Genomic DNA, 22617 nt, shown 5'->3' on the forward strand with positions numbered 1-22617 from the left:
TGTCTGTTTGCTTTGTGAATAAGTAAATTTTATAATAACTTTATATTATATGAGGGGATTGCTAGTAGGTTGTACTTTATTCCCTCATTATTTACATTAGTCTTTACTAGTATGCTAAAACAATTTTTAATGTTTTAGTTAAAGCTTAAGAAGGGCTCTCCTGATGTAACCAGGGGTGACTCTGTTGGAAATGAAATTTCAAGAGTCGGTTCTGGAGTTACATCAGTTACCAGTTAATTACTCAAGTAAAAATAGGAGCTGGAGTAGAGTGATGCAATACAGCTAAAGAATTGTACGTTTTGAAAATGTGTTTGCCTTTGCAAAGTGTGTTTTGTTCTTTTTGCAAATTTGGTGAAGTAAAAAATCTGATAATATAGGGCACATTTAAAAGAAGACTGCCTCTTCTTTTAGTTTTTTAATAGTATTTTATAAGTGATATGTTTTGTAATAACCTTGTAATAACCTTGATGTAATCTACTAGTCTTGTTGGGCTTGACATATGCTTATATAATAAAATCTTTGTACCATTTGGTTTTCTCTGTATGAGTTTTTTATGTACTATTATGACTACCATTTTCCATTTTATTCTTCCTGAAAAGATAGCATACTTAAGAACACTTTTAGATTTTAATCTCTCTAGGGCATTTTAAACTTTATAGCATTTAAATGAACAGTGTAAGATGTAAATATTCTTAATATAATATCAGAAACTCCTGAGATAGTATTTCAGAGTATGCTTGTGTAAATGATCTTTTGAAAAAAAAAAAATACTCTTATGTGGATTATTTGTTGAATATTGGCTAAGATGGTATTCTCTAAAGGGATATATTTGAAAGTTAAAATTTAAACTGATAGATTAAATTGTGGGTGCTATGTTTTTATTATATGGGTATACTAGTGGTCATGGACTATAGTTTTATTAGATTAATGTGGATTGGGTGATACACTTAAAATGCAATTAATGTAGCACTTAAACATTATAAATTTAGATCATATAGGTAGGATTGATTTGTTCTGTCTTTAGTTCAAATTCAAGTTCATTTTTTGTTTTTGTTGTTTTCAAACAGAGCATTAATTCGGCCACTTCCAAGTCAGCAAATGTTTGAACATGTGCAGAAAAGACATCGTGTATTTTTTGTTTATATAGGTGGAGAGTCAACTTTGAAGGTATCAAATGATTTTATTTTTTTAATCCAAAATTTCACCAAAGACTCAAACTTACTTCACTTTTGTTGGACATACTTTAGCTCAATCTAAGAATTTTTATAATAAAAATATTTTTTATATATATCCTCTATAGTGTTTGCCTTCATGAAGCAAATTCGTGCACTGGCGGGGGGTGGGGGGGGCGGGGGTGTCCCTCAGCCCAACCTGCACCCTCTCCAATCTGGGACCCCTCGGGGAATGTCCGACTGCCTGTTTAGGCCCGATCCCACACATGGATCGGGCCTAAACAGGCAGTCAGACATCCCTTTCACAATCCGGGACTGCTGGCTCCCAACTGCTCGCCTGCCTGCCTGATTGCCCCTAACCGCTTCTGCCTGCCAGTCTGATCCATGCCTAACTGTTCCCCTGCCAGCCCGATTGTCCCCAACTGCCCTCCCCTGACAGCACAGTCACCCCCAAATGCCCTCCCCTGCATATTCCCTCTTTATTAGATAGGGTTTTTTCTTTAACATATTGGACAGTGTACCTGCCGTGGTCTTGACAAACCAGTAAAAATGTAAACCCAAACTAAAAGTGTCATAAAATAAACTCCTTAAATAGGAATTTCATGAGACCTTGGAAAGGTGATATCATGTGGTTGTTTCTTCCTTTTTTCCTTCTCTTTCTTTTTCTTGATGTTTCATCTTTGGTCCTTTCTTTCTTTTTTCCTTTTATTCCTTTTCTGTCCTCTCTTTCTCTTAACTTTTCTGTTGGTAGAATTGTCAATACTTGAATCTGTCTTGCTTCCAGAAGACGAAGAAGAGGGAAACACACCGTCATCTGAAGAAAAAGATGATCTATGTTGGGATCGGTGGTGTTTCTGGTTTTGCTCTTTTCCCAGTTTGTTTGTCATTTCTGCTGGCCCCGGCATCTTCAGGACTTGTGTGTGGGCACTTCTTGTTCATGTCTATAAAACCTCCTTGCCTTGGTGAAAACTATAGGGGAAAAGGCCTTCCTGGGTGGGCTCAAGCCCTGCCCAAGGTGCTGAGGAACCAGGGTGGGGAGCACCCACCACCGCCCTTGCAGAGCCAACCTCCAGACCTCAGGGTACTCTCCAGTAATGTAACTGCAATGTCCCCGTTTGCCTTCAGAAATTAGTTGTAAGTTACTTCTGATGTGAAACCCTACCTCAGACATTTCCATTGCGGTATCTAAAGATTTTAAACAAAACCCATTTATCTCCTTAACCTGGTCAGAAGTTTCTACCCAATGGGAGAGGTTTGCTGGGCAGCATCGCCCAGATATCACCCCCCATCTCCAATCACTCAGCTGGGGGCAAGGGAAGTTCCAAGGCTATAGGTGTGTGTTGGGGGGATCATTCCATGGGGGCGCAGGCCCTTTGGAGGCTGACACCCCAGGCTGCCGCTGGGAGGGGATAGCTCTGGGGGGCACAGCTGCCTCCAGGCCTACACCTCCTGGCTGCAGATGGGAGCTGATCGCTGGCAGGGGGGAGGAGGGGGAGATAGGTGGCGTGGGCGCCTCCCAGGCCCACAGCCCAAGCCGCAGCTGGGAGCGGATCGCTTCGGCGGGGAGTGAGAGAGGGGGGTGTGGGCGGGGCTGCGGCTGGCAGCAGACCGCGCCGGGGGGGGGGGGGGAGGGGTGCGCGGGCGCCTCGCAGGCCAACAGCCTGGGCCGCAGCTGGAAGAGGATTGCGCCAGGGGGCACAGCCGTCTCCCAGGCCAACAGCCCAGGCTGCATGCTGCCTGTTCTCAGCGGCAGCCCTCTCTGGGACTGGGTGACTCTGGCGGGCCTGAGAGGACTGGGCGCCGCCATCTTGTGTCTATGGGCGTTGCCATTTTGTCACGGAGTGATGGTTAATTTACATATTACACTTTTATTAGATAGGATTTTTTTTTATATATCTTCTATAGTGTTTGCCTTCATGAAGCAAAAGTAAATAAAAAGTGGGCAGATGTTGCCTGCCTTGGTATTTCTTTTGTTATTGACCTGGTTAAAATTTTTAGCAGTTTGAACCTTTGAGACTAAAAAATGCAATTTGAATGTAAATTTTTTAAATGCAAAATATCATTATCTTAAATTATTTTATATGTGTATATGTGCATGTATGCACACGCATTCCTTCCTATACTCATCAAATTAAATTAATAAATATGAATTGAGCTTATGTTGTACCTAATAAACTATTTGGAAGTGTTTGAAAGCTCCTAGTTACAATGGTCTTTTGCCATACAAACAGCCTATTTTATTTGCTTATAGTCTACTAGAGGCCTGGCACACAAAATAAGTGCACGGTAGAGTCCCTAGGCCTGGCCTGCAATCGGGGCCAATCTCCCCCAGCTGTAGGCAGCTGATCATCCCCCCGCCACCACCGGTCGCCCTCTATGTGTGGGGAGACCAGCTGGGCAGTCGGGGCCCTGCTCGCACCTGCCTTGGCCTGGTGGCACCCGCGTCCACTGCCACCCACCCCCAGTTCCCCATTCCCCACGATCAGAGCCTGCCGGCTGTGGGTAGGAAACTGGTAGCAGCTCCTGCGTTGAGCGTCTGCCCCCTGGTGGCCAGTGTGCATCAAGCAACTGGTTGTTCCGCCCTCTGGGCAATTTTCATGTTACACTTTTATATATATATAGATCTTTTCACACAAAAGGACTTAAGATAGCATACAACTTGCTCTGATTGTTAATGAAGAATTAATTTTGATCTTAATATTTTAAAGTCACCTTTTTTTGTTTGTATTTTCACAGGAGAAATACATAGATGCTGCTTCAGAATTAATTGTATATACATACTTCTTTTCTGCCTCAGAAGAAGTGGTTCCTGAGGTAATATTTAAAATTAGACTTTAATAACTTAATTTTAATCTTTAACTTATTACTTGATCTTATCTGTAAAATTTATTAACTGTGATATGTGTGGAAACAGTAAACATGTTCATTCTTTTCAATTGGTACCAGATTGCTTATTGTTAATAAGCAAATATCACTAGATTGATAGCATTTATGGATTTTATTTACATTAGCTTTTTTTTTCTTTAAAATAATAGCAGCTGTGAGAGGTGATATTCATACCCTTAATTGGTTTGTAAGTAGTGGATTTACTTATGTATATCTGTAGAATAAATGACTACTTCTTAGCCTCTAATCTTGTGCTAAGCACGTGTAAGTTCTGGATTGATGATGAGCCAATGCCTCAGACCCTGATAGGATGGAGCTCACAATCCCCTGGTGGAGGAAGTGGACTTAATGTTAGCATTGCAGGTGATCTCTTCTGTTGGGTCTTCAGACTGAGGTAGTGATCCTTAGTAAACAGATCTATAAATAGGATATCATAATCACTATAAAAAATAAAGGAGCACTGCAATTGTGGGGACAGTTAGAGGTGGGATGGCTGCTCTAGATTCCTTGATCAAGAAATGTCAATCTGGGAAGAAATAGTTGAACTGGGACTTAGATAATAGGAAGGAGCCATGTAGAGATCTGCGGCTAGAGGAAACCAGAAGCAGGGAACAGATACTACAGGTGCCCACAATAAGAACCCGCCTAGCTTATTTGAGGAACAGAGTAGTAGGCCAGTGTGGTCTTAATACAATGAGAAAGGAAATAGCAGGTAGGCAGAGGCCTGTGGAGGCCTTACAGGTCATGGCCAATCATGTAATCAGTTGAAAGTTGGTGAAGGACTTGGTCTTACGTTCATTTTAAGAACATTATTCTACTAGTATGCCAAGTGCAGAATGAATTGGATGGGAATAATAGTAGGTCCCAAGATCAGTTGAACTCTTGAAGTAATACAGGAAGTGTGGGCTTGGAGGTTAGTAAGAGAATCAGGGAGAAGTGAAAGAATTGTTGTGCTTTGGAAATAGAATTCTTCGTGCTTGCTGATCTGGAGGACAAGGAAAGAATTAAGAATGACTTACAGGTTTTTGGTTTGAACAGTTGGATAGATGGTGCTGTTTTATGAGCTTTGGGGCTATTGCCGAAGGAAAAAGTTGGGGAATGGCGGGGGGGCGGGGGGGCAGGGAGGGATGATCAAGAGTTTTGAATTATTCATTTTAATTTGATTCAGCATATTAGATAACCAAGTACAAGCATCAAATACTAGTACACAGTTGGGTATGGGGTCTAGAGTTAAGTCTGTATAAATAAACTCCTTAAACATGGGATGCAAAGTTTTAAGGAAGTAAGAGGGCCCAGGACCTAATGACAGCAAAGGAAAATGACGAGAAATAGCCAGTGAATAGGAAAACAAGATGAGTGAGGAAGACAAGAAGAAAACTGTTTAAGGTAGAAATGTCCAGTGTGTAAGATTCCCAGGTAAAGCAATGTAATCATTGCACAGCCCTGGGGTGGTGGGGAGGGACTGGAACCTGCCTGTGCTGACTAATTCCTTAGGCTCTGCTCTTTGGCCACTTCCCAATGCCTCTCATCCTTTACTTCCCACATCTTTAGGTCTGTTGTCAAATCTAAGAGTATTCTATTGTTTTCACCAGAGCAAACAGGGCACTATGCCAGGTGATGGGTATATAAAGAGATCAACCCCAGTCCTTGAATGAACTTGGGATTCACTGTGCTCTTTTTAAATAATTGTAACAACTTGTCGTTGTTAGGTGTTTTTCTCCTTTCCTGGCATCCTTTAATAATCTTGAAATCATAACAACCAATTGAAAATTTTTAAATAAGATTGTTTACACATCTGATCTTTGCAGTACGTGACTCTGAAGGAGATGCCCGCCGTGCTTGTTTTCAAAGATGAAACTTACTTTATGTATGATGGTAAGTTCTAAAGCTTTAGCTCACGTAAAACATTTTAACATTAAAATGCTGTGTCTCTTACAGTACTTGGGTGTTGATGAAAGATTTTGTAAATGTAACTGCTTCTTACAGCTCCCATAATCTACCCAGTTAATAGAATGACTGACACATTTTTCTTACCCTTCAACTTAGTGTTCTTTCCTTCTGGGTTGTGGTTTTCTATGTTTTTTTTTATTTTTATATTTTGGTGAGATCATTTGCCTTTTTCAGAAGTGAACCCTATGCAGTTTCTATAAATTTCTTTAAATTTTCAAAATTAATTTTTTTAAAAGATACATTTTAGACACACAAAAAAAGTGAAGAAATATAACATCCTCAATAGTGGTGACGTCTGTTGTATCCTTGCCTACCACCACCTCTTCCTGCTCGATGGAATCAGCCACTACTCAGCATTGCTTCCTTGAAGCAAATACTCAGCCTGGTTTTAAAATATTTTTATTATGTTAAAACATACATAATAGTAAGCAGAATGCTAAAGTAATAAATCCCTACATACACACCCATCACCTAAATGAGACAGCGACCAAGCTCTTACTCACATTTGCTTCAACAAGTTTTTTCTTCAACAAAAATTGAAGTATTTGAAAGCAAATCCTGGTGGCGTTTAATTATTGTGTGCTTTATTCCTCATCTCTTAAAAATGTGGCCTTTTTTTGTTTAGGTAACCACATGGTGTTATAGCACTTAACGAAATTAACAGTAATTTCCAGATGATGCACTGAGGTATGCCCAGCAATACAGCAAACTCACAGTGAAGCATTGCTCTGTGCATCAGACCTTTAGTGCATCTGTGTGTTTGTTTAGAATACACCTCTATAAATGGAATTTATTAATTAAAGATTATGATCCTGGCATTTTACACATATTGCTGGAGTAGAATATTGTAAACATCATAACGACATATTTACACTATAATTATCAACTTTCTTTTGTTTATAAGAGTATGAAGATGGTGACCTGTCATCTTGGATCAACAGGGAGAGGTTTCAGAATTATCTGACTATGGACGGCTTCCTCTTGTATGAACTTGGAGATACAGGTACAAATATACATACAGCTCTCTGTTACGTCACAGAATTTCTCCTTGATTGATCACTTAAATCTGATTCTGAGGAAATGAATTTTAAGCTCTATTTTAAAAATAGGTTCTATTTATTTATTTATTTATTTATTTATTTATTTATTTTTAGAGAGAGAGGAAGGGAGAGGGAGAGAGAAATAGAAACATCAATGAAAAAGAAACAAATGATCAGCTGCCTCCTGCCCCCCTACGGGGAATTGAGAGATGGTTGATTTAATAGCACGTGTATATACCTGCTCTGACCCAGAAACTGTCCCGATATTTTTGTGCATGTAATCTCATTCAACTCTCCCAGTAACTTTGAAATTGATACTAGTTTCTAAAGTAAGGTGAAGTTACTGAGGTAAGTCTTACAGCTAATAAGTGATAGTGCTTCACCATTGTTCTCCCAGGCAGAGAGCATAATAAACACGGAAGATCATGCTGCCTTCCTAGAGAATATCAGAGATGAATGGGTCTTATGTTCTGTGCAGGGTTAAGTAACTTTGCTTTGCTTCAGTTTTATTCTGTGTATTATTACTGGAAAGTAGTGACTCGTGGTACCGAAGGGAATAGCAATGTAAAAATTATTCTCTCCTTATACACCGTTCTTTTAGAGCTACAGTAATTAATAGTAAGTTTCGTTTATCGACTTATTTCTTATGGTTTTTGTTATTGAAAGACTTCTTATTTTAATCATTTTGTGGGTTGTATGAAAAATACAATATGTGTATGTGAACTATTAAATATTTACTGTTGTTTAATTATGAGGATAGGAGCTGGGAGGGAACTTAACACTTGGAGTCCACTAACTCACTGATTGACTCTACTGAGTGTAACATGTGTGAGATAACTGGAATTCAATTCTAGAAACAATGTTTACTAATTCCCATTCACAGCTGCAATAATGATTGAAAAGTCTGCATAATGAGGGTTATTGAATTTAGATATGTTTTTCTTAATTTCAGGAAAGCTTGTGGCTATTGCAATTATTGATGAGAAAAATACATCAATTGAACATACCAGGTATAGTGCCTTGAAATCGTTTTAAGCTTCCAATGTCACCTAACTCGGACTTTACGTGGCTTCAGATAAACTTAATACAGTATCTTTTCATGCAGTTTTAGATCAAGTGGCAGATGAGATGTTATAATTGAGTAATTATATTTTTTCAAGTGAAAAATGAAATATTCATGTGTTTGTTGTTCTGCAGATTGAAGTCAATTATTCAGGAAGTTGCTAGAGATTACAGAGATCAGTTCCACAGGTAGGTGCTTGCACTCGGGACAATTTCTCTAGTTTTGTTTAACTGTGTTTTTTACAATAAACCAAAAGACTAGTATTTTATCCTTACCCAGATGAATTAAGGAGCTGAAGTGATTGCATTTCTGTATGAATTGTCTGAACTTGAAGTTTGTTGATATGTCCCCTCAACAAATTTGCAATATACCTGTTTCTTGATAGGATTTGGGATAAGTTTTACAATAAGAAGATACGTACGTAGGCTCATACATTTGAGCTAAAGTTAAATGAGCAACCTCAAGTCAAATAGACAAATGATGCTTATAACAGGACCTCAAAGAATAACAATGTAAAAATAAGTGATATTTTTGCTGTGTGCTAAATCATTCTATATGTTGCTGACATGAGATAGTTAATATAAACTTGTTATATTAGTTAGTTGCTATTCCCTTTTATTGCATCTTCTAATGATGTATCAGTGATATATACTTATAGATGAGGATCTTTTGAGTAGTCCTCTTGTTAGGTGTGTAACTTTTCTTAAACGTGTTGTATGGTTAGAAAGACTTATATTGCCTTGAATTTATATACAAACAAAGTAGAAATGTATTAGAATGTGTTTAATTTTATTTAGGTGTATGCATATCTCAGAAGTCTGTAGAATTCACACTGTTCTACGTTTATTATATGTAATTTATATGTTAAGCATTTATTTACATGCTTACCAAGTTCCATTCTTTTTTTGTACTAAATATTGCTTTCTCTTTCTCTCTCTCTCTCTCTCTCTCTCTCTTTCTTTCTCTCTCTCTCTCTCTCTCTCTCTCTCTCATTTTTGGTTGTTGTTGTTGGTTAGGGATTTTCAGTTTGGACTTATGGATGGGAATGACTATATAAATACCTTGCTGATGGAGTAAGTACTAAATGATTAAATGATTTCCTTATCAATTCTCTCAATTTTTAAAATTTCTGTTTCTGAGAGACAGACAGAAGAACTAATCTAATGCACACAGTCTCTCAGTAAATACTTTAAGTTTTTAAATTACATTGTTCTATACTAAAAAATGTCCCCAATTCAGTGTTAATAATTTATACTATTTTGAAAAGAAGCATCATTCAAAAACATATAAAATCTGTAGTTTCATTTAATACACACCTTACCTTTAGTTCAATTTTAAGTGAACAATTTAAATTTAACTTAAGACTTAATTTTTAACATTCAAGAATTAATTGCTATCCTAGAAGAATTTATTTTAACAGACTAAAATAGTTTTATAGGGAAAATGTGCAATTTTAAAATAACTTTATCAATTATATTATGATGTAAAGTTCTGATTTGTTACTTCATAAAGTTGTTATTAGGAAACATTTGCCATACTTATTTTGAATTAATGTGTTTCAAATAAGAACCTACTCAATTCAGTGGACATTTAATGAGTATTTACTGTATGTCATATACTGTGTTTGGCACTATTGATGCCAAAAATGAGAAAATTAGTGTCCCTGTCTTCAGATGCTTGTAGAAACCTAAGATGTCTTCAGATGACCTTGTAGAAGTCTAAGATAAATTGCTTTGCTATACTATCTCCTAAGGGGTGATTGCTCTATCATAGAAATGCATTTTGAGTAGGATATTTACTATATATATAGTAGGGACGTTGATACAACCATTTCTAATAATGGCCTTCGAGACAAGCCAACACATTGATTCAGTTCAGTGTTTGCAAGAGGCCAAAGCAGTTTGGGTCCAATAAATAACTGCTTGCCCAGGATAATATTCAGAATATGTAGAGATGGAGAGACATACTACCTTCATGAGAATTATTTCTAATACGAGTTGTAAGATAGTAGAATTTTTGAGCTATAGTTGTGGTGAGAGAACAACAATAATCTCTACCACCAACCCCTTATAGTTTGGGGCGGTTGGTTTCTCTCTTATTCATACTATGCTTCTTTTGGTGTTTTTTTTGTTTGTTTGTTTTTGTTTTTTTTTGAAAGGAGAGAAGTTATATAGTGATGGTATATAATATAATTGAAAGTCCATATTGAGCACTTACCTGTGACCAAGGCTGAACTGAGTGGTCAGTCAGTAAGGTATAAGTACTATAATTATCTCCATTTTATGTAGGTGAGGAAATTCAAATTTCTTAGAAGAAACTCAAAGGTGTTAAATAATACGCCAAAGGATACATCAAGTAAGTTAGAGGTCCAGTTCTCAAATTCAGATTCCTCTTGCTCTAAAAGCTCTTCACTACTGTAATGTTAACATTGACACATAAATCAGTGGAACTTAACATACGGCAAATACATCCTATATAATAAAAGGCTAATATGCAAATTGTCCCCTCTGGAGTTTGACCACCTGGGAGTTCGACCACTCGCTATGACGTGCACTGACTACCAGGGGGCAGCGTGGAACAAAGGAAGGCCCCGGCCGGCGGCCTGCAGCTGGGAAAGGGAGGCCGCAACTGGCAGCCCGGGGGGAAAGGAAGGCCCCGATTGGCCCTGATCACCGGCGAGGCCTAGGGACCCTACCCGTGCAAGAATTTCATGCACTGGTAGGGTCCCTAGTGGCTGCCGTTCGGGTACTCCCTCCCTTACCCTGGTTCCCTGCCACAGCTGCCACCGCCAGCCGGGACCTCCCTCCCTTCCCCTGACCAGCCCCACCTCCTGGTCGAACTCCCTGGACAAACTCCCGGTCAAGGGGACAATTTGTGTACTATGCTTTTATTATATAGGATAATTACATTGTAACATTGATTATATATTTTTTATTTTTTCTCAAAATAAATATGATACTATCAATCTTTGGTCTATTAAGTTATTTTGTATTTAGTTTTATGAGTATAGTTTAAAGGAAATAGAATGAGATGTTATCTTGAATTATTACTCATATGGAATTAAATTACAGTCAGTTAACCATTGCCTAATAACAATGCTGGGAAATAAACCACCTTGAAACCCAATGGCTTACACTAGGAATCATGTATTCTCTCTCCCTGGTCTGGGCTTGGCTGACGGGCTGGGCACAGTAGATGTGGCTTCAGGTCTGCTCCACATGGCTTTAATGTCCTTGACCTTGGAAGGATGTTTTCTTGGGAATATCCTTCTCATGGCAGTCACAAAACACAAGAAAGCAAACCCAGCAATGCAGGCACATGTCCAGCCTCTGCTTCGTCAGGTGTGTTACCTTCCTGTTGACCCAGTCATGGTCCTGCCCAACATCAGGGGTCAGATGAGCATGTTTCACCTTACCTCAGTGGGCAAAGGGTGTGGCTTAGGGAGGGATAAAGAATTATGAGCAACAAAGTAATCTCTTGGACTTGGTTACTATGTGCAATAATTAGTGGTGTAAATTCATTTTCTCCTTTTGCATAACACTATGTTAAAGACATACAATAACTGTAAGCTGATGTGTAGGTGACATACGAAATTACAAGTCTTTTAAATATATATATTAGAGAAACATTTAAAGCAAAATTCAGAGTAATCAGAGAGTTTGACAGAAACACAATCATGGTGAAACATAGCTTATTCACTAGGGTTTTCAAAATATAAGGCAGAAAAAATACATTGGACACATACATTATGCATAACAAAATTTACAACATGGATGGATAGCCAAGCAAAATACACTTGGGTTGTATGTGATTAACAGAGATGGTATTTAATTATATCTGTGGCAAGGAGTAATACTACCCAGAAATTGATACTTTGTACATAATTTTTCTCCTTAAGTTTAATTATGAAAACTCAGCTGTCTTATATTGTATGTAGTATGTTTTTCATGTAATCTTAATTTAGCTAATTTTTAAAATTGATGCAAAATTTGAAATTTCATGTAGTCAAAAGGAAGCAAAGCTATTAATACGGCTCCCTCTTTTTGTATTATAGTTGCTTAGATATAATATAAGCAAATATCAGAATATTTGTTATCTGAGTGTTTAATGTGGATATTGATTTCTTTGTTTTTCTATTTTCAGTGAATTGACTGTCCCAACTGTAGTTGTACTGAATACTTCAAACCAACAGTACTTTTTACTAGATAGACAGATCAAGAATACTGAAGACATGGTCCAGTTCATTAATAGCATTTTGGATGGCACAGTAGAAGTAAGTTGTTCACTTCTGTTTCAAAGGACGATGATAGGAGATAGAGGAGAAAGCAGTTCTTCTCTGATTCTGAAAGGGAAAGTCAGTGGCAACTGGGAAGAGGGCAGGCCTCCCCTCTATACCCTGCTTCTTTCACACTGTGGCAGGTTCTTCGTGCCAGACACTGCTGAGGGGGGGAAATCTCCTGTAAGGGTGATTTGGGGGCATTTTTGGTTGTTTCGGTGATTGGGAGGTGCTTCTGGCTTTAGAGTCAGGATGTAGGGATGCTTTCATCTGCAGTGCACAGAGCAGTGCCAGTAGTGAACTGTCCTGGTTCTAAGACCCTTTCAGGAGTCCAGAGGACAATTGGTTAAGTTATTTGGATTGGTTTTCCTAGAAAACCTGTTAATAAGACCAGTTTCTTAAGAGAGAAGGTAATATATTGAGAATTAGAGCCAATTCTAATATATTGAGAATTAGAGCCAATTATAGGATCTGGAAATCTCAGTGGAGATTTCCAGATCCTATAAAATATTTCTCAGAAATAATGAACGAGAAGTTTTAACTTTTTCTTTTTCTATAAATCTTATTGGAATGTTTTTTGGACTATTGCAGCCCATGGTAGAGGATCATGAAATCACATCAGCAGATTAAATTAGAAAGAAATGAGTCTTCTATGCTTCCATGAAGTTTAATTATCTTGTTTCAACTTTACACAAACTTTATATGAAAGTTGGCTCACAAAGTAGCAAGTATTTCTGCTTTGGAAATAACAGTAGGGATTTTATATTTCTGGAGATAACACCTGTTGGAATATAACTCACCTGTGTGTGAGAGAGCCCTTCTATTTATGGGTTAATGAAACCCAACTCAGACTATTAACAAAGAGGTCTCACTGGCTCACCTAGCAGAGAAAGTCAAGGAATAGAGCAGACTTCAGGGGTGGCTGGATGCCAGGAATGTGATTGATCTGCGTCAGGAATTTTTCTGTAAAAGCCTTTGGGCACTTTTTTTTTTTTTTTTTAAATATGTTTTTATTGATTTCAGGGGGAGAGAGGCAGAGGGAGAGAGAGATAGAAACATCAATGATGAGAGAGAATCATTGATTGGCTGCCTCCTGCACACTCCCTGTTGGGGATTGAGCCCATAACCCTGGCATGTGTCCTGACTGGGAATCGAACGTTGACCTCCTGGTTCATGGGTCTATGCTCAACCACTGAGCCACACTGGCCGGGTGGCACTCTAACTTTTTGAGCTTCATCCTCAGGGAAACTCTGTGTACAGTAGCAAAGACCCTGCAGCATCTGGAGTTGAACAGTGTCAGCTAAATTCAGAAATGGGGCAGGCCTGGACTTGGGGGGATGTGACTAGGGAGGATGATTCAGAGTCAGTGCCTACACAGGAAGCAGGCGAAGGTGGTCCAGGGAAACAGGGAATGCTTACCACCTGGCCCTTCAGGTGCTTCATGTTATCCATCCTCAACCCTTGACCAGCATTTGTAAGATTACCTAACAGAAAGTTGAAGTAATAGTACTTAACAGTGTAATTGTCTTTTTCTGTTAAATTTAAGGCCCAAGGAGGTGATAGCATTTTGCAGAGATTGAAAAGAATGGTATTTGATGCTAAATCTACTGTTGTGGTAAGTTGTGACAGTTTGCTTAATTTTGTTGATAATAGACAGTATATAGGTATATAGGTTTTTTTATGTCTAACTAAAGTAAAATCTGGGATTTGAAAGGATTAGGTAAAAATATTTTCATTTGCTAGGTAAGAAGAAGTCTGTGTTTACATTAAGAATTTATGTTCATTGGTGGAAATTGTTTCTCTGGTCTCCATCTCTTTGTGTTTGGTCAGTAACTGCCATTCAGAACCATTGAGTGTGACAGCAGTGTTTTCCAGTCTTTCCTCCCTGCCCCTGTAAGTTCTTGGATCCGAACCCTTCTTGCTTACTGCTCTCAGAAATCTTCTTACTATCTCAGCTTTGGCTCAACCAGCTTCAGAGTAGAGGCCTTCCTGAATCTGGTGGAGCCTTACATTTGGCTCTAGTTGCCTGTCTGGATCTACCCCCTGCATGTTTTCATTCATTCTGGCCAATACAGCTCACCTTCTCTTGGTGAGAGATAAGTTCTAATAGTTTTACTCCATGCATCCTTCAGTTTACCAGTAGTGACCTTCTTTACCTTCCTGTTGGCACCAACATGGATTGGCCCTCAGCACCTTATGTCCAGCTGCTGCTCTGACGTCCACTGGGTTTTCTCATTTCCTCTTGCCGTCTCCAGCCTGTTCTTACACCACTGGACAACGGATGGTACGGGAATAGTCAGTCTTGATCACTTTCCTTCTCCTTCCAGTGAAGCACATCTGAGTCCTCTCTGCGTCTCCGATGCTGTCTTCCTGCTATTTGACTGCTGTGTGAGCCTCCCTGCTGTGTCATGCTGGTGCTCACACCATACCATGCCCAGCCGCATTCTCACTCTTGCTTAAATTTCTGCCTCAAAACACCTTAATTTTATGAAGCTTTCTTCTGTTTCCTCAATCCACAGTGTCCTTGTGCTCCTCTGAATTTGTCTACGTGGTTCTCAAGAGTTAGTCACTCAGAGTGTACTGTAGTTAAAAACCTAACCAGGGAAATTGCTTTTACTTTTCTGGGAGCTGAGGAGACAGCAGATAAATTGATGGAAATTATTAAGTGAATGTGGCCTCACTACTAACTAGATAAGTACAAGTATTAAAAATGTCATGTGAAAGCAATGTGTTATACCTTCTTTATGGTAAATAGCCTTCCCAGGGAGCCGAGTTCTGGAGCCAGCAATACCAGCTGCCAAGCACATAGGAACCGTTACACAGACCTTTGTGGTTCATATGAGAAAAAGGAATGGCATAAGAAACGGCGTAGAGCGTTTTCTACTGCCAGGAGCTGATTACACTCACACACACACCCGATAAAATTTCTCTCTCTCACAGTATCTTTAAAATGGTAGTTACTGCAGAAAAATTGACATTGAGCAGGTTGGACAGCAGCAAGAGAACAAAACCTGTAGTGGTTTTTCATTCAAAGATATAATTCTCTCTCCACAGTCCATATTCAAGAGCTCTCCGATCATGGGCTGCTTCCTCTTCGGCCTGCCTCTGGGTGTCATCAGCATCATGTGCTATGGCATCTATACAGCTGACACAGACGGAGGCTACATAGAAGAGCGGTATGAAGTGTCCAGAAGCGAAACTGAAAGCCAGGAAGGAACAGAGGAGAGCAGAGAACTGCAGGAGCCAAGGAGCGAACAGTCTCTAGTGCCTGCCAGGCAAGAGCCCAAGGATGTATTAGAGAAGAAGACAGATTGAGACTCTGCTATGATGTCAAATTATTAGAGTCTATTTATTGGATTTAGACATTTAATCATGATCTTTACAGAAGAGAACAAGTTATTTGTATTTTGCTAATATCAACTGCATGGATTACAGTAGTCCTTAATAAATGGGGAGATGTTGGGAACAAAGAGAGGAAATGTGTATCTAAAAAAATATTCCATGGAAGTTTACCTTGTACATGTTAAAACAGATCAGTTCTTTGTACAAGTTTCTCTGTCTGAATATTCGGTGACAGAATTAAGATTCCTGGGCTGAATATTTAAGAGGGTCAGTCAGGTAGGGGGTAGTGTTTGATAGAGAAAAATGGGATTCCACCTCCTACCATCATTCTCCTCTTATATTTTGAATACAGTTTATATGGACAAAATTAAGTCTTTAAAATGTAGGGACTTTAAGGAGAACCAATAACTTTTTCCATGGATCAAACATGATTATGAAATTTTAAAAACTTGGTTTTATATAGCATAGCAATTTTATTTTGTTATTTTTAAAGGAGAGAAAATGTTACTTTTTAACTTTATATTTAGTTGTGTTATAAAAATTTTAAATTGGCCTAAATAGTGGCAAAAAATAGTCTGTGTTTGATCTTTATAACAGAAACAGATTTTCTTGGAGCAGTGACTATTAACCACGCCTGCAAAGCTGTTAGCAGGCATCTCAGCAGTCACTGTGGGAAAGGAAGGTGTCTGTAGCTCCTGCCCTGCATTAGCCAGACAGCCTGCTTTATTTCTCTGTTTTCTATATTGAGATTTCTAAAAATTTCCTTAGGTTAAAAGCACCTGATGCTTTTTAAAAAGTAATATATGTCATATTTTATGTTTATAGCATTGTAACTTTTTGGTAACTTATCTGTGTATGTGTGTGTGTATACATATGCACACACACATATATACATATATTTATTGGCATACATCTGTTATGTAATATTATGGGCATGTCTATGTTCATAATGGGTAATGAGTGACATAATCAGCCTGTCAACAAAATCATGCTCAGTGATTTAAGAGGTCGACCAACTATCTTCTCCATCCTCTCAATTCTGTCAACCCTCTCAGCCTGTCGTCTTCTCTCTGTAAGATGTAGGAAATCTCTATCTGATGGAATGAATAAAAATTGGTGTTTTTAAGTAATAGTTTGATATGTTTATTGTAGATTAGTTTATCTTTGAGGTCTTTGTTGTAGCTAAGTTTAGAATTTTTTTTAGATGGCTTTTATTCCGTGAGTAATTGGGTTATCCAATATAAAGATTTTTATCAAATGTTTTAAAATGGTCATTCACTTTAAAACTGTAATTTGTGGTCCTGACACTGGAGTTGTTCAGGGTTTTGATCCCCAAGGGCAGTCTTTGGTGATTTCTAATGCCCCGCTGATCACAACTAAACTGAAGCTATGTCTTAAGTACTAAGGAGTTACTAGCAATTGTTTTATTATACCCATGTACTATATTAGTATGTAATAATTACTAATTCTTATTGTTTGGCACCCTGTTAGTATTTTATAGTAAGGAATCACATATGCAGTCCCAAGGAATTTCAGGAAATATTAGAATGAAGTGTTCTTAAATGGAATTTAGAGATAAATGCTATTAATGTGACCAGTAGATTCCTCTCAAAGAGTAATGAGGGATTCTTTTGGAAGATAAATATTAATGTTCCTAGGGGGTCAGGCTTGTTTTGCAACAGTGAAAAGCCAACGTAAATACAGATGCCTCACTTGAATCTCAGCCTAGTAAGTTAGCTATTTCCCGTGAAGCAGGAAATGATAGAACATGTCATTGCTTTTTGCTTCGTGTTTATCACTACCAGATGTCCATCATTTGCAAGTTTTTTGTCTTTTCTCAAGTATCAAATGAAAGACCTCAAGAGGAAAAAAATTTAAAGAAAGAGTAAAGCTCAGTATGTATCAACAAACAAAAGTCCAGCGATTTTTGTCTTTAGTCTCTGTTACCTTTTTCACAACTCTATAGTGTTGTCCCGTATTCTGTTTGTGTTTCAAAGTGTGTCTATTGGGGGAAAAAAATGTGTACATGGTTTGTAAGTGAATAATTTGACTTCTTTTTTTGTACTGATATTTTGCTTTTTACATGTCTCTAGGATATTGTCAACTCTTTGCAAAACAAATTTAAATTTTGCTCACTGGTATGCTTTTCCCTTCAATGTGATGTCAGAGCTTATTAGAAATGCTTTTTTTTTTTTCATTTCCAGAAAAGAAAAGAAAAACAAAACTTCAAAATAAAGGTAGATTTCTTAAGGAATCTTGTAGAACAGATCCTAATTCTGTGATGAATCTTCCTATGATTACATATAAAGAAAGAGTGGGAATAGCCTTCAATCTGTGGGGCTTTTTACAGTAGTAAAGTTCATTTCTAACTCCCAAAATGCAAAGTTCTAGATGTTTGCTGTTGCTGAATCTGGTGTCCAGACAGTTGTCAACGATATTTCAGAGAGAGTGCATGTTTTTAATCAAGCCATGCATCCCAGGTGCTTGCAATTCTTTTAGTTTGTTTTACTGTGTACTTTAATATTTCTCTAATATTGCTGCTTCTGAAACTTCTTTGACATGAATTAGATCTAGAATTTTCATTTTCTTATTCACACATGCTTCCTGATATCTGATTTAGTAGTAACATTAGGAGCCAAATGCCTAGTCTATGAGTAAACAATTAGCTGTATTGTTTTTGTTTAGTGTATTTTTGTTGTTTCTTGTGATTTGTTTCAGGGTGTTTTGGGGTTGTTTGTTTTTGTTCTTGTTTTGTTTTTTGTTTTTTTTGTAGGTTTTCTTTTGTTTTGATTTTGCAGAAGTAATTTCAATATTTTCATCATTGCTTCAGTGTGATACGAGGTATGACAGGGAAAAATCCCTGGGCTGTTCTTATGCAGAAATTGTTCAGATACACCAGTGTGGGATGTTAAGACAGTCAATTAATAGGGGGGTTAGTTAGGTTTGCCATTTTATTTTTATAAATATCTATTTTTCCTGAATGTGTCCGAGTCCAAGAGTGGGCCAACAGTTTTCTACTTGGGACTAATCTATAAAGGTTTTTTGAGAGTCTGTATTACTAGTTGAATCCTAATATCCTGCCTTAGGGCGCCAATTGTAAACTTTTGTTTTTCTAAAATAAATTAACTGAAAACATGTAATCGCTTATTTTTTACTATTTATGTTTTGTTTTTTGTGAGATGAATAATTCTCTGTGCAGGCAAAGAGGAGAGCTAATACTGATCTTCCACAAAGTGTTTTTTTCCTCTTAATTGAGTTGTAAGTAATTTGTAATTATAGAAACAATTTTAGAGTTTGAACAGACTTGAGAAAAGTAACATTCTAATATAATCCCTTTATATTATACATGAAGAACCTGAGAGTCATAGGTTTGATACATTTTATGAAATTTTGAAAACAGATTATTTTTAAATATTAATTACAGTGTTTAAAGTTAGAATAATTGGATTTGAGTCCATGACCAACTGCTCAATTGTGTTGCTGGACACAGTGCAGTCACCCCTCCCTTTTCATGTTATTGTAAAATGGGACTCTAAAGCCTCAAGATTTTTTTCCTATAAAATAGCATCAAGGGCGAGGGGAGGTGGAAGAGGGCATCGAGGGGATAAATGTTGATGGGAAAAATAAAAACACCAAATGAGGAGAGTCTATTATAGAAAAACAAATGTTTACACAAATGTTCATTTTAAAATTCATGTTTCATGTTTTATACCATGGGCTTATCTCTTACTGAAAATTGCTCTGGCTCAGGTATAACAGCTTACAAGTTTCCCACACACCTTATGGACATGTACAGAGTAGCTGGTTAGAACAGGCTACTTCTAATAAGAGTGACAGAGCGTGTTCAGCTGTGTATATATTCAATGGGGGTATGACAGTCCCCTGTCCCTCCCAAGCGGCTGAGTCGTGTTGCAGGTCTGGGCAGCCCTGGTGTCACACTGCCTGGCTTCTAGGCCTTGCTTCATCACTCACCTGTGTAAAGTGCGTAAGAACCTCTCTGCTCCTAGGCAAATGGTGGCATCTATTTCATTGGATTATGAAAATTAAGGGAATTACACGTAAGGCATATTTTAAGTATGACTGGCATGTAGCACGTAGCCCCACAATTAACGATAACATTTACTTATTCAACTTCATGTATTTCTCTTTTCACTTCATTTGAATTTATATAAAAACAAGGGCATTTAAGAATGTAAAATTCTGCCCTGTCTGGTTTGGCTCAGTGGATAGAGTGTCAGCTTGCGGTCCCAGGTTCGATTCCAGTCAAGGGCATGTACCTTGGTTGCAGGCACATCCCCAGTGGGAGGTGTGCAGGAGGCAGCTGATCGATGTTTCTCTCCCATCGATGTTTCTAACTCTCTATTCCTCTCCCTTCCTCTCTGTAAAAAATCAATAAAATGTATTTAAAAAATAAAAAGAACGTAAAATCCTAATATGTTTTAATTTGCTTGGCCTCTATAAGTTATAACATTTTGGGTAGAAATGAAAAAATTATTTAATATTGAAATTACACTTAATTACAAAAAACTAAAAGTGAAAAATATCCTGTTCTACACAATTTTCAGTTTCACTTAACTGCTTCATACACCAACTATATAAAAGCTGGACAAAATTTTTGAATTTTGTCTGAAAATCTTTTGAATTTTGTGCTTTTAATGGAAATGAATACACTTAAGGGGATATAAGTATCCAGTAGGGTTATTGGTGTGTGTGTGTGTGTGAATAGTTTAGGTAGATATAAATGTGATTTAGATGCAGATTTAGAATACTAGTGGATATTGAATTAAGATAGGAAAATCATTTTTATTTTTCTGCATGTCTTTCTGACAATAGTGATAAGCCCTCAACACTTCTCCAAGCCCTCAATGTTTCTCTAATCTCCTATAAACTGAAAAGGTCTTTAGAACAACTGTTGAAAAGTGGCAATTACTGCCCGGCTGATATGGCTCAGTGGTTGAGCTTCGACCTATGAACCAGGAGGTCATGGTTCAATTCCCTGTCAGGGCACATGCCTGGGTTACGGGCTTAGTCCCCAGTGTGGGGTGTGCCTGAGGCAGCCGATCAATGATTCTCTCTCATCATTAATGTTTCTATCTCTCCCTCTCCCCTCCTCTCTGAAATCAATAAAAAATATATATTTTTTAAATGGCAATTACTTTCTTGCAATTTGTTTTTTCACCGTGTATGGAATGTCTTCCCTGTGCTGCTGAGGACACAGCAGTGAAAGGCAGTGGCAGCCTCGATCCTCATGGGGTTCTGATGCTCAGTCTTTACTTAGAATGCTTGATTGCATGTTTTCTACTTTTCTGTTGTTTTTAGTTTTCCTTCTCATAGGATATTCTTCAACATAAAATTGTTGCTCTTAGATCTTTGGGACTCAGAAGGGAAGAGACTAGGACAATACAGAACACGTCAGCTTCCTTCAAATCTATGGAGGGTTGGATTTACTCAGCATGTCTGAAACTGACTGTATTGTGGGTGGGTGACAGGCAACACAGGTCAAGGTAAGGGAAAATTCCACAAAAGGAATCTACAGATAGAACGGGCCGTCCTTGGGAGGCCGGGAGGTCCCACACTAAAAATATTTAAACATAAGCCGGCCAGTCGGTTGATATTGTTTCCTTCTGAGGCCCAGATGCTGTGAGGCTACAAATGTAAGGGCCAAAGCCATCGTCAGTACCCATGTTAGTGCAGTGCCTTCTCTTTCCAACAAAAAATCTAAGAACATTTTGTCCAGCATTTATATAGTTGGGTGTATGAGGCAGTTAAGTGAAACTGAAAATTGCATAAGAGAAACAGGACATTTTTCACTTAATATTTTTCACATGAATCTAATCTCGCTGTCTTCATCGTTATGGCCACTTGTTTTAGAGATCTTGGTTGATTTCAATAACCGACCACGTGGGCAGCTTGTTTTCTTCTTTCTGTGCTTTAAATTCTTGCTCTTACGTCCTAAATTCCCAATAAAGAGTGAGTCCTCAAAACCCTAGGCCCCTACCCTGGACCCCAATAAATGCAGAACCCCAGGCCAGAACCTTGAGTGTTCTCTCGACCCATGACCTTGCTGTGTGCCCCTGGCATGCCTAGTGCTCCAAGGCCTGTAAGTAATAAACGTTGTCTCCAAAGTTTTCTAATGGTTATCTCTTGGAGGGTGTCTTGGAATCATGAAATGAACCATCAGGAAGTAGGTCTGGGGTAACACTAGTTTAGAAAGGGGAGATGTCAGTGGGAAGCTCACCAGACCCAGGGGAATTGCTATTCCCTCTGGCTAGAATATTGTTCTGGGTCCTCAGGACTCATTCCCTCCTTACTCCTGGTCACCTTGTATTCACACCTTTATTAACCCTCCTATCTAAATTAGACCTGGCCTCCACCTCTCTAACCCTTTCATTCTGGTGCTTTATTTTTCAATCACGTTTTTATAACATATAGTAATTGCTTACTGCCTGCTTATCGCTTTAATACACACTAAATGTGAGCTCTGAATGGCCAGAGACTTTTATTTTTTTCAAGGCTATATTCCCAGTTCCTGAAACATCCTTGGCATGAGGTATGCATTCAATAACATTTTGTGGAATAAACAAATGAATGGATAATTGAATATATTTATACAATGATGTATTTATCACTAGTGTGTCAATAAAGTTTTCTGATTTTTTAAAAAGCATAGGTTTTATTTTAATTGAAGAGTTTAAGTGCATGTTCTAAAAGTTAATTGTGTAATGCTTATAAGCAATCAGAAAGATAAGTAACATAAAAGTCATAAGCTTTGGAAATATTTTGTTTTAATATGGAAGTTTTGTTATTTAGCTTAAAATCTAAAATCTTAAAACATGTGCAGCCATTGAAAATAAGTATAGGTTCGAAGTCAAGAACTATGGAAATTCT

The 22617-nt window shown here is 38.1% G+C and overlaps 1 protein-coding gene across 1 annotated transcript in view; it reads left to right on the top strand.

Moving 5' to 3' along the window:
* TMX3 (thioredoxin related transmembrane protein 3) overlaps positions 1-18869 on the top strand; it is a 34570-nt gene extending 15701 nt beyond the window's left edge. Inside the window, exons 7-16 of the mRNA XM_080685834.1 lie at positions 1068-1167; positions 3909-3986; positions 5867-5933; positions 6913-7011; positions 8001-8058; positions 8246-8299; positions 9128-9184; positions 12255-12384; positions 13934-14002; positions 15442-18869. Coding sequence (XP_080541960.1) covers positions 1068-1167; positions 3909-3986; positions 5867-5933; positions 6913-7011; positions 8001-8058; positions 8246-8299; positions 9128-9184; positions 12255-12384; positions 13934-14002; positions 15442-15702 — 973 coding nt within the window. The 3' untranslated portion in view covers positions 15703-18869. The remainder of the gene's footprint in view (positions 1-1067; positions 1168-3908; positions 3987-5866; positions 5934-6912; positions 7012-8000; positions 8059-8245; positions 8300-9127; positions 9185-12254; positions 12385-13933; positions 14003-15441) is intronic.
* Positions 18870-22617: the final 3748 nt, after the last annotated feature.

This window comes from Plecotus auritus (assembly GCF_963455305.1).
Source record: "Plecotus auritus genome assembly, chromosome: 8".
NCBI lineage: Eukaryota > Metazoa > Chordata > Mammalia > Chiroptera > Vespertilionidae > Plecotus > Plecotus auritus.